Genomic DNA, 13,432 nt, shown 5'->3' with positions numbered 1-13,432 from the left:
CAACATCAAGGTATAGATTGACGCTTACATAGGTCTGGTGATAATGTTCCCCTTTAACCTTTTTGTGAGGCTCTTCAAGCCTGGGCAGTTATTTTGACTCGGGGGCCACATTTAGAGAAAAAAATGTGTCTGGGGGCTGGTATATTTATTTTTAGCCTCACAATAACGTCTGATTGAATGCTAAAAATGTTATGACAGACTGTCTTAGAAAAACGTAATGGAATTTTACATTTTTCTACGAACGACAAAACACTGAATATTGACAAAATATAAATGTCACACCCGCTTTCGATCGACATATTTTACAATCAAGTGAAACGCAACAAAATGCAACATTGATTGATTGATTGATACTTTTATTAGTAGATTGCACAGTACAGTACATGTTCCGTACAATTGACCACTAAATGGTAACACCCGAATACGTTTTTCAACTTGTTTAAGTCGGGGTCCACGTTAATCAATTCATGGTACAAACAGTGAAATATGAACGCGAAGGGTACAAAATGAACCCACCTACAATCTGATACACTGATTGACACCAGGTGTGGCCAGGTGCCAATCAGCCGCAGCTCAGGGGAAAGAGTGCTCAGGGAGAAAGACAGGAAACCAACAAAATAAGAGCGCTGACAGGAAATACTACACACACAGGGAAAAACTAGAACACAAACGAACTGTCAGGGGCCAGCCTGATATATATATATATATATATATATCACTAAGCTTTAGAACGTTAAAATCGCCTTCCGCGTCTGTGGAAACGCTTCCCGCCCACACTGCTTGGTGCCTCGTCTGAGCTGCTGTGACGTAGATGACCATAGTAACTAATTAGATGACCATAGTAACTAATTCGATGACTATAGTAACTGGTATATCATCCATAAGCGCAGATTCCAACCATTGAAATACTTTGTATAGTTGAAGACTGACGGTCATTAGAAAACATGACTGCACATCATAATGGCAGCTACACTTTCCATCTTAAAGATCTAAAATAATTACTTGGAAATGTCCGGCGGGCCAGGTTGAAAAGCTCAACGGGCCGCGTGTGGCCCCCTGGCCTTGATTTGCCCAGGTTTGCTCTACCTCATCTTCCTTTCCCTGTAATTCCCCAATGCCCCCCCCCCCCTATTCCATGCTCTACTGTCTCCCTCTGTTGCATATATTTCCATTATTAAAGGCTTGCAGAAGCTAAAGGAATTAGCCGGTCACCGAGGTTTTACTTTGAGCCTATTTTTTTTTTTTCTGGGAGCTTGTGCATTCTAAACAGGGAGGAAGCCCGGTCGAAGGCTTTAGGGAGTTCCACTATGAATAAAGAGACGATGCCGAACATCTATAATTCATGTGTAGGAAAGCTTTGTAAGAAGTATTCTCGGCAACGTCAAAATGCGGGGAATGTGAGCGATGTCAAATGAATCAGTCTCTAGATGCGCAACACTTGTGGGGTGGGTGGAATTAGCATGTGCAGTCATCGCTGCAAGAAGATGGTTGGAAATGGGTGTGAATTTGAACTCTGTCCGAAAGACAATTAAGTGGATTTTCATACTACGAAGATGACATAATATGTATAAGTTCAGGAGCAAAATCCTTATTGGCGTAGCAGAAAAGAGATCATTTTTCGCAGGTGTTAGTTTTCAGTCTGTGACAGTCATGGGGCCCCAGTGGGCTTCCTGTCAGCTGAGGTTCTGAAAGGGTGCGTAAGGCTGAAGGAACAATTCTCACATCCCACACAGTTCTTGCTGGCTCCCTCATCTTTATGTGTAGTAAAGCTCGATCCATCCATCTTCAACTGCTTATCCGGAATCGGGTCGCGGGGACAACAGCTCCAGCCGAGACCCCCCAGCCTTTCCTCTCCAGAGCAACATTAGCAACTTCCTCCTTGGGGATCCCGAAGCGTTCCCCAGGCCAGAGAGGAGATGTAATCCCCCCCTTCTGGTCCTTGGCCTGCCGCGGGGTCTCCTCCCAGTGGGACGTGCAACGAGGACCTCCCTAGGGAGACGCTCGTGAGGCATCCGCACGAGATGCCCGAACCACCTAAGCTGGCTCTTTTCCAAGCAGAGGCGCAGCGGCTTTGATTGATTGATTGAAACTTTTATTAGTAGATTGCACAGTTCAGTACATATTCCGTACAATTGCCCACTAAATTGTAACACTCTAATAAGTTTTTCAACTTGTTTAAGTCGGGGTGCATGTTTTAAAATTCATGGTAAGTCGGGGTCCACGAGTTCCACGGCTCTTCTCCGAGTCTCTCTCTCGAGTGACTGAACTTCTCACCCTATCTCTAAGGGAGATGCCAGCCACCCTTCTGAGAAAACTCATTTCGGCCGCTTGTATCCGCGATCTTACTCTTTTGGTCATGACCCACATTTTATGACCACAGGTGAGAGTAGGAATGTAGATAGCTCGGTAGACCGAGAGCTTTGCCTTCTGGCTCAGCTCTCGCTTTGTCACAACAATGCGGCAGAGAGACCGCAATACTGCCCCAGCTGCTCCGATTCTCCGGCTGATTTCCGTCTCCATCTTTCCCTAACTCGCGAACAAGACCCCGAGATACTTAAACTCCTCCACCTGGGACAGAGTCTCGTTCTCTACTTGGACTGTACAAACCATCGGTTTCCTGCTGAGAACCATGGCCTCAGATTTGGGGATGCTGATTCTCATTCCAGCCGCTGAACACTCGGCTGCGAACCGATCCAGTGAGAGCTGAAGGTCACGAACCGAAGGTGCCATCAGGACCACATGGTCTGCAAAAAGCAGTGACGTAACCTTTAGCCCCCCCGAGACCTGTACCCGCTCCGCCATGGTCACGAGTTTGCCTATTAAAGCTCGATGTTCCAGGATATTAGAGGCGTGTAATCCAGACTGGCTCGTACATGTACATGCATCCTCCGCTGTTGCTATTACTAATGCAGAGTAGCACATAGTTCTAACTAGAGATGTCCGATGATGGCTTTTTTGCCAATATCCGATATTCCGATATCATCCAACAGTTAATTATTGATTCCGATATCAACAGATACCGATATATACAGTCGTGGAATTAACAAATTATCGTGCCTAATTTGGTTGTGATGCCCCGCTGGATGTATTAAACAAAGTAACAAAGTTTTCCAAAATAAAACAACTCAAGTTATGGAGAAAAATGCCATATTTATTTTTGAAGTCAGAGTGCATTTTTTTTTTTTTAACATGCCTCAAAACAGCAGCTGGGAATTTGGGACATGCTCTCCCTGAGAAAGCATGAGGAGGTTGAGGGTGGTGGGTAGGGGGTGGCGGGGGCTGTATATTGTAGCATCTCGGAAGAGTTAGTGCTGCAAGGGGTTCTGGGTATTTGTTCTGTTGTGTTACGGTGCAGGTGTTCTCCCGAAATGTTTGTCATTCTTGTTTGGTGTGGGTTCACAATGTGGCGCATATTTGTAACAGTGTTAAAGTTGTTTATACGGCCACCCTCAGTGTGACCTGTATGGCTGTTGACCAAGTATGCCTTGTATTCACATGTGTGTGTGTGAAAAGCCGTGGATATTTTGAGACTGGGCCGGCACGCAAAGGCAGTGCCTTTAAGGTTTATTGGCGCTCCGTGCTTCTCCCTACGTCCGTGTACCACTCCGTAGAGCGGCGTTTTAAAAAGTCCTACATTTTACCTTTTGAAACCGATACCGATCATTTCCGATACCACATTTTTGGCCGATAATATTGGCAGTTCGATATTATCGGACATCTCTAGTTCTAACTTATATCTGTCAGCAGACTCGATATGGAAGCGTTAAAAACTACAACATAGCTGGCAGACGCAGTCTAAGTGGAGGCCTGCAAATAGCCCACAGAACGCTTCATCCTCAAGAGAGGGTCATAATGCGTCTTGAAGATGGTCTGTAAGGCAATTCATGCTAAATTTTCAATCAATCAATGTTTATTTATATAGCCCTAAATCACAAGTGTCTCAAAGGCCTGCACAAGCCACAACGACATCCTCGGTTCAGAGCCCACGTAAGGGCAAGGAAAAAGTCTCAACCCAGTGGGATGTTAATGTGAATGACTAGGACAAACCTTGGAGAGGACCGCAGATGTGTGGGACCCCCCGCCCCTCTAGGGGAGACCGGTTGCAATGGACGTCGAGTGGGTCTAGCATAATATTCTGAAAGTCCAGTCTATAGTGCAGGGGTGCCCACAATTTTTCTGCAGGCGAGCTACTTTTCAATTGACCAACTCGAGGGGATCTACCTCATTTATATATATCATTTATATTTATTTATTTATGAAAGAGACATTTTTGTAAACAAGTTAAATGTGTTTAATGATAATACAAGCATGTGTAACACATATAGATGTCTTTCTTTCACGAAGACAAGAATATAAGTTGGTGTATTACCTGATTCTGATGACTTGCATTGATTGGAATCAGACAGTAATGATGATAACGTCCACATTTTCAAATGGAGGAGAAAAAAAGTTGTCCTTTCTGTACAATACCACATGAAAGTGGTTGGTTTTTGGCATCTAATTCATCCAGCTTCCATACACTTTACAAGAAAAACATTGGCGGCAAATTCCGTAGCTTGCTTGATTGACATTCACGGCACCCGAGGGTCTTGTGAGATGACGCTGGCTGCTGCCAGTTCATTATTATGAAAAAATGACAGAGAGGAAGGCGAGAAACACTTTTTATTTCAACAGATTTTCGCGCCGTCCCTTCCGTCAAAACTCTAAAGGCCGACTGCACATTTCCTTTCTTCACAATAAAAGCCCTGCTTCATGCTGCCTGCGCTAACAAAATAAGAGTCTCGGAAAGCTGGCGTGCACAAGTGATGTGCACGCCAGCTTTCTGAGGGATCGCTTGTGCACGCCAGTTTTCCGAGACTCTGTATTTAGTTAGCGCAGGCAGCATGAAGCAGGGCTTTTATTGTGAAGATAGGAAATGTGCAGTCGGCCTTTAGAGTTTTGACGGAAGGTACGGCGCGAGAGTCTGTTGAAATAAAAAGTGTTTCTCGCCTTCCTCTCTGTCATATTTTCATAATAATGATCTAGGCGCCAGCGCCCCCCGCAACCCCAAAAGGGAATAAGCGGTAGAAAATTGATGGATGGATGGATGGATGGATGGATGATCTTGCAGCAGCCAGCGTCATCTCACAAGACCCTCCGGTACCGTGAATGTCATTTAAGTGACGTCTTGGTGAAGATTGATGATCACTAATTTTTAGGTCTATTTTTTTTTAAAAGCCTGGCTCGAGATCGACTGGTAGCTCGCGATCGACGTAATGGGCACCCCTGCTATAGTGGATCCAACATAAAAGTGAGAGTCCAGTCCATAGCGGGGCCAGCAGGTGATCATCCCGAACGAAGACGGGTCAACAGCGCAGAGATGTTCCCAACCGATGCACAGGCGAGCGGTCAACCCCGGGTCCCGACTCTGGACAACCAGCACTTCATCCATGGCCACCGGATCTGTGTCCCCCACTCCACAAGGGAGAGGGGGGCAGAGGAGAAAAGAAAAGAAACGGCAGATCAACTGGTCTAAAAGTGGGGTTTATTTAAAGGCTAGAATATACAAAAGAGTTTTAAGATGCTTCTACTGAGGTAGCATCTCTAACTGATACCGGGAGGGCTTTCCAGAGTACTGGAGCCCGAATAGAAAACGCTCTATAGCCCGCAGACTTTTTTTGGACTCTGGGAATCAGTAATAAGCCGAATTCTTTGAATGCAGATTTATTGCCGGGAACATATGGTACAATACAATCAGCAAGATAGGCTGGAGCTAGACCGTGTAGTATTGTATACGTAATAGGGATGCACCGATTAATCGGTAACCGAATATATTCGGACGAAAATTGCAAAAAAAGCCACATCCGGCCTTCGGTGGAATGAGTTAAGAACAAGGCCGAATAGTGGTGTGTGACGCAATTCTTTGACGCGGTGACGCAATCAACCAACGTGCAGTGACGCGGTGACGTTGGGATATGTTGTGTACCTGTATAAGTGTATGAGGTTACAAGCACACACTTATTGAGATTTAGTGGGGCCTCTGTTTACATTATTAGCCTGTTGTGTAGGCTACCTGTATAAGTGTATGAGGTTACAAGCACACACTTATTGAGATTTAGTGGGGCCTCTGTTTACATTATTAGCCTGTTGTGTAGGCTACCTGTATAAGTGTATGAGGTTACAAGCACACACTTATTGAGATTTAGTGGGGCCTCTGTTTACATTATTAGCATATCTACTGTGGCTAAGCAGACTTTTGCCAAAAGGACAATAATTCATTTGTTGTTGGGACGGCGTGGCGCAGTGGGAGAGTGGCCGTGCGCAACCCGAGGGTCCCTGGTTCAAATCCCACCTAGTACCAACCTCGTCACGTCCGTTGTGTCCTGAGCAAGACACTTCACCCTTGCTCCTGATGGGTGCTGGTTGGCGCCTTGCATGGCAGCTCCCTCCATCAGTGTGTGAATGTGTGTGTGAATGGGTAAATGTGGAAGTAGTGTCAAAGCGCTTTGAGTACCTTGAAGGTAGAAAAGCGCTATACAAGTACAACCCATTTATCATTTATTTATTCACTTTAATGCACTTTAGTTTTTTTTGGAATGCATGTTTTGTTTGAAGGCCTAATATAAATGAAAAACTTTGTGCTTTTTTTGAAAAGCAAAGGCTACTGGAATATTAAAAAAATGTCAATATTCAATAAAAAATTACTTTATTTGAAAAACATGTCTAAATATTTATTCTAGGCTATTTATGCAATATCAAAAAAAATTGTGAAAAACTGCATTCATTATTCGGTATTCGGCCTTCGGCCAAGCATTTAGGTTTTATTCGGCTTCGGCCACAAATTTTCATTTCGGTGCATCCCTAATACCTAAGTAGTAAAACCTTAAAGTCACATCTTAAATGCACAGGAAGCCAGTGCAGGTGAGCCAGTACAGGCGTAATATGATCAAACTTTCTTGTTCTTGTCAAAGGTCTAGCAGCCGCATTTTGTACCAACTGTAATCTTTTAATGCTAGACATGGGGAGACACGAAAATAATACGTTACAGTAATCGAGGCGAGACGTAACGAACACATAATTAATTATCTCAGTGTCGCTAGTTGACAAAATGGAACACATATTAGCGATGTTACAGAGATGAAAGAAGGTCGTTTTAGTAACACTCTTAATGTGTGACTCAAACGAGAGAGTTTGATTGAAAATAATACCCAGATTCTTTACCGAGTCCCCTTGTGTAATTGTTTGGTTGTCACATGGTATTATTAAATAGGTGTCGGTGTCTAGCAGGACCGATAATCAGCATTTCTGTTTTCTTGGCGTTGAGTTGCAAAAAGTTAGCGGACATCCATTGTTTATTGTAACATTTTGACCAAAGAACCACCATTATATGTTATGTAGACCTCAAGGAAGTGTTATAAAAGTAGAAAAAAATCACAATATGACCCCTTTTAAGAATCACAAAAAAGGTTCGCAAATTCCTGGAGGGGATGAATAATCTGTGTCCTTCTTCCAGACTTGCCACCTGTCGGGAGCCCGCCAACCGCTACTATGCCAACGCCGGTCATGCATTGGCGCCCGCCACCAGCGCCAACGACAGTGAGCAGCAGAGTATGTCCAGCGACGGGGACACACTTTCCCTCACAGACAGCAGTGTGTACGTATCTCAACATCAATATGGAATGAATGTACATCAACAACACCCAGCAGCGTTGTTTCTTCTGTATTTTTAAGTTCACACACTTTCACGTGTTTATTCGCATGAGGAATGTTAGTGACTTCGATATCAATCTAGCTCAATAAAATTGAGTCAAAGTTGAATTCCTAAATTGGCTTTACTCCTATTAATTTTTCCCTACAATAAATATACAGGACTGTCTCAGAAAATTAGAATATTGCGATAAAGTCCTTTATTTTCTGTAATGCAACTAAAAACATGAAAATGTCATACATTCTGGATTCATTACACATCAACTGAAATATTGCAAGCCTTTTATTATTTTAATATTGCTGATTACGGCATACAGCTTAAGAAAACTCAAACATCCTATCTCAAAAAATTTGAATATTTCCTCAGACCAAGTAAAAAAACAGATTTATATCAGCAAAACAAAATCAAACCTTTGAAAATGTCAATTAATGCACTAGGTACTTGGTTGGGAATCCTTTTGCACGGATTACTGCATCAATGCGGCGTGGCATGGAGGCTATCAGCCTGTGGCATTACTGAGGTGTTATGGATGCCCAGGATGCTTCAATAATGGCCTTTAGATCATTTGCATTATTGGGTCTGGTGTCTTTCAGCGTCTCCTTCACAATATCCCACATATTCTCTATGGGGTTCAGGTCACAGTACACCAGTTACTGGGGTTTTTGGCACTGTGGGCGGGTGCCAGATCATGCTGGAAAATGAAATCATCATCTCCATAGAGCTTTTCAACTGATGGACTCATGTAGTGCTCTGAAATCTCTCTTGGTACACAGCTGCATTGACTCTGGACTTGATGAAACACAGTGGACCTACACCAGCCGCTGACGTGGCTCCCCAAACCATTGCTGACTGTGGGAACTTCACACTGGATTTCAAGCAACTTGGATTTTGCTTCTCTCCAGCCTTCCTCCAGACTCTAGCGCCTTGACTTCCAAATGAAATACAAAACTTGCTTTTGTCTGAAAACAGGACTCTGAACCACTCTGCAACTGTCCAGTGGGTATTTTCCAAAGTCCAAGTCAGACGCTTCTTCCGTTGTCTGGAGTTCAGGAGTGGCTTGACCATGGGAATACGGCTATTGTAGCTGTATCTGTTGAAAAGCTCTATGGAGATGATGATTTCATTTTCCGGCATGATCTGGCACCTGCCCACAGTGCCAAAACCACCAGTAACTGGTGTACTGACCATGGCATAACTGTTGTCATTTTATTGTGTATAGTTAATTCCTATATGACATATTTCTGCTCGAACTCTTAAACGGGAACATTATCACAATTTCAAAAGGGTTAAAAACAATAAAAATCAGTTCCCAGTGGCTTGTTGTATTTTTTGAAGTTTTTTTCAAAATTTTACCGGTCTCGGAATATCCCTAAATAAAGCTTTAAAGTGCCTTATTTTCGGCTCTCTGCGAAGACACTGGCCATTTCCCTGTGACGTCACACAGTGCTGCCAATGTAAACAAACAATGGGAATACAACAGCATGATATAGTGACATTAGCTCGGATTCAGACTCGGATTTCAGCAACTTAAGCGATTCAACAGATTACGCATGTATTGAAACGGATGGTTGGAGTATGAAAATATTGAAGAAGAAACTGAAGCTATTGGGCGAATAGCTATTGACGCTATTCATAGTCATAGCATGGCCGAATAGCTGCGTTAGCATCGCCGGTAAAATGTGCGGACCAAACGATCAGGACTTTCGCATCTTTTGACACTGGAGCAACTTAAATCCGTCGATTGGTAAGTGTTTGTTTCGCATTAAATGTAGGTGGAAGGAAACGTAATATAGTTGCAAATGCATCTACAGGTTATCCATACATCTCTGTGCCATGTCTGCCTTAGCATCGCCAGTAAAATGTGGAGACACTCTGGCACATTCAATGGGGGTCTGGCGGCAGAAACTTTCGCATCTTCGGGCCAGTGGTGCAACTTGAATCCCTCCCTGTTAGTGTTGTTACACCCTCCGACAACACACCGTCGAGGCATGATGTCTCTAAAGTTCCAAAAAATAGTGCGCTTGTTTAAAGGGGAACATTATCACAATTTCAAAAGGGTTAAAAACAATAAAAATCAGTTCCCAGTGGCTTGTTGTATTTTTTGAAGTTTTTTTCAAAATTTTACCGGTAGAGAAATATCCCTAAATAAAGCTTTAAAGTGCCTTATTTTCGGCTCTCTGCGAAGACACTGGCCATTTCCCTGTGACGTCACACAGTGCTGCCAATGTAAACAAACAATGGAAATACCACAGCAAGATATAGTGACATTAGCTCGGATTCAAACTCGGATTTCAGCGACTTAAGCGATTCAACAGATTACGCATGTATTGAAACGGATGGTTGGAGTATGAAAATATTGAAGAAGAAACTGAAGCTATTGAGCTAATAGCTATTGACGCTATTCATAGCCATAGCATGGCCAAATAGCTGCGTTAGCATCGCCGGTAAAATGTGCGGACCAAACGATCAGGACTTTCGCATCTTTTGACACTGGAGCAACTTAAATCCGTCGATTGGTAAGTGTTTGTTTCGCATTAAATGTAGGGGAAAGGAAACGTAATATAGTTGCAAATGCATCTACAGGTTATCCATACATCTCTGTTCCATGTCTGCTTTAGCACCGCCGGTAAATAGCATGTTAGCATCGATTAGCTGGCAGTCAAAATCAACAAAACTCACCTTTGTGATTTCGTTGACTATCGTTGCAAATGCATCAACAGGTTATCCATACATCTCTGTGCCATGTCTGCCTTAGCATCGCCGGTCAAATGTGGAGACACTCTAGCACATTCAATGGGGGTCTGGTGGCAGACACTTTGGCATCTTCGGGCCAGTGGTGCAACTTGAATCCCTCCCTGTTAGTGTTGTTACACCCTCCGACAACACACCGTCGAGGCATGATGTCTCCAAGGTTCCAAAAAATAGTCAAAAAAACGGAAAATAACAGAGCTGAGACCCGGTGTTTGTAATGTGTTGAAAATGAAACTGGTGGGCGTGTTACCTCGGCGACGTCACATTCCAGCGCGATAAACAGAAAGGCGTTTAATTCGCCAAAATTCACCCATTTAGAGTTCGGAAATCGGTTAAAAAAATAGATGGTCTTTTTTCTGCAACATCAAGGTATATATTGACGCTTACATAGGTCTGCTGATAATGTTCCCCTTTAATGGATCCGTCCCAATACATCATCTACATGTCCAAATAAATGTACTTCCATCCATTTTCTACCACTTGTCCCTTTTGGGGTTGGGTGGGAGGGTGCTGGAGCTTATCTCAGCTGCATTCGGGCGGAAGGCGGTGTACACCTTGGACAAGTCGCCACCTCATCGCAGGGCCAACACAGATAGACAGACAACATTCACACAATAGGGCCAATTTAGTGTTGCCAATCAACCTAACCCCAGGTGCATGTTTTTGGAAGTGGGAGGAAGTTGGAGTACCCATGCAAACTCCACACAGAAAGATCCAGAACTCGGGATTGAACCCAGGACTACTCAGGTTCAGATGTGAGGCAGATGCATTAACCTCTGTCGTACCGTGCTGCCCATAAATGTACATAACTTAAAAAAAAAAACAATAATAAAATACCTCCCTCCTATCAAAATGTAAAAATAGAGATAAAAGCATCATGAAATGACAGAAAGCTGACAAAATTATATTAATAATGAATTAAAAAAAAACTTGCCTTGGTGCCCTAAAATATGAGCCCTCCTTTAAGGCAACACTTGACCTTAAAAAGTTTAAATATTGGCAAATTACAATGTGCAAGATTCTCTTTCTATGCCACATCAATGTGGAATGCACTCCCAACAGGTATAAAAGTAAGTGCATCTCTATATTCCTTCAAAACCGCTCTAAAACAACACCTCCAGGCAACTTCAACACTTTACTAATACCCTCCTCCATTCACATCCCATCTCCCCGGATTATAAACAACTCAAATGTATTTCTAATGTATATACTTGTTCTTATGCTATGTGAACTCACTATGTTCTCTGCTGGCTGTACATCCATCCATCCATCCATCATCTTCCGCTTATCCGAGGTCGGGTCGCGGGGGCAACAGCCTAAGCAGTGAAACCCAGACTTCCCTCTCCCCAGCCACTTCGTCTAGCTCTTCCCGGGGGATCCCGAGGCGTTCCCAGGCCAGCCGGGAGACATAGTCTTCCCAACGTGTCCTGGGTCTTCCCCGTGGCCTCCTACCGGTTGGACGTGCCCTAAACACCTCCCTAGGGAGGCGTTCGGGTGGCATCCTGACTAGATGCCCGAACCACCTCATCTGGCTCCTCTCGATGTGAAGGAGCAGCGGCTTTACTTTGAGTTCCTCCCGGATGGCAGCGCTTCTCACCCTATCTCTAAGGGAGAGCCCCGCCACACGGCGGAGGAAACTCATTTCGGCCGCTTGTACCCGTGATCTTATCCTTTCGGTCATGACCCAAAGCTCATGACCATAGGTGAGGATGGGAACGTAGATCGACCGGTAAATTGAGAGCTTTGCCTTCCGGCTCAGCTCCTTCTTCACCACAACGGATCGGTACAACGTCCGCATTACTGAAGACGCCGCACCGATCCGCCTGTCGATCTCACGATCCACTCTTCCCTCACTCGTGAACAAGACTCCTAGGTACTTGAACTCCTCCACTTGGGGCAGGGTCTCCTCCCCATATCCTACTTAATAAGACCTACACTGTTTCAATGTCCACATTTCTCTGTCGATGCAATTGTTGATGACCGAAGTTCTGATATCAACCAAAGCTCCTCATCCCACCCCCCGGATTGTAAATAATGTAAATAATTCAATGTACATACTATGATGATTAACTTGTGTGATGACTGTATTATGTTGATAGTATATATTTGTACCATGAATTGATTAACGTGGACCCCGACTTAAACAAGTTGAAAAACTTATTCGGGTGTTACCATTTAGTGGTCAATTGTACGGAATATGTACTGTACTGTGCAATCTACTAATAAAAGTATCAATCAATCAATCAATCAACCAACTACCAGAAAAATAAATTCAAGAGTACAATTTTAAATTGTCTCTGTGAGAAGGAGGGAGTGGGAAAAGCATGCAGTGTCATGCCCGCAGCAAAAAGCAACTGTGTGAGAACATTTACTTCAATATCACGATATAGTCATTTTCTATATCGCACAGAAACAAACCCGTGATATATCGACTGTATCGATATATTGCCCAGCCCTATTTTAGGATATAAGCATGTGAAAATGTTAATGTTGTACCTTATCTTACATGTACTGTATTGGGGAGCCCCTGTTTATTCTCTTTTACAAAGCACTGGCAAATCATACACAATCAGGTGTATAGACTTGTATAATGTTTTGTAAATAAAGAGAGGTGATGGTGATGATATTAATGAAAATGTTGTTTGTTGCAGCGATGGTGTCCCACCCTACAGATACCATAAGCCTCATCGGCGGGAGATGCAAGAGAGCGCTCGAGCAAACGGGCGTGTGCCTTTGCCTCTCATCCCTGTGAGTTATTCATGGGTTCTATATACCCCCGCACACACCCTACCCCCATTTCCCTCTTGCTTTCTTTCAACTGTCTGTCTCTGCTGTATTTCTTTCTGCGAGTGAACCTCTGGAGAACGTGCATATTTAAGGTGTGGGTTTGTGTGTGTGTGTGTGTTGCGAGGCCTGTGAGGGAGTGTAAGAATACAGTTGGAAGGGAAGGCTGTCTAAATGTAGCTCCTTGCTTTGGGGAAAGTGCGCCCAGCA

General features: G+C 43.8%; 1 protein-coding gene across 6 annotated transcripts in view; it reads left to right on the top strand.

The window, feature by feature from the left end:
- axin1 (axin 1) overlaps positions 1 to 13,432 on the top strand; it is a 91,302-nt gene that overhangs the window by 45,338 nt on the left and 32,532 nt on the right. For all 6 annotated transcript variants that reach the window (XM_061905286.1, XM_061905287.1, XM_061905288.1 and 3 more), the window contains 2 exons: positions 7,493 to 7,633; positions 13,090 to 13,186. In XM_061905286.1, coding sequence (XP_061761270.1) covers positions 7,493 to 7,633; positions 13,090 to 13,186 — 238 coding nt within the window. The remainder of the gene's footprint in view (positions 1 to 7,492; positions 7,634 to 13,089; positions 13,187 to 13,432) is intronic.

The sequence above is a fragment of the Nerophis ophidion genome, linkage group LG07 (genome assembly GCF_033978795.1).
Source record: "Nerophis ophidion isolate RoL-2023_Sa linkage group LG07, RoL_Noph_v1.0, whole genome shotgun sequence".
Lineage (NCBI taxonomy): Eukaryota > Metazoa > Chordata > Actinopteri > Syngnathiformes > Syngnathidae > Nerophis > Nerophis ophidion.
Note: the sequence above shows the minus strand (reverse complement) of the source record. Positions and strands in the feature narration are given on the sequence as shown.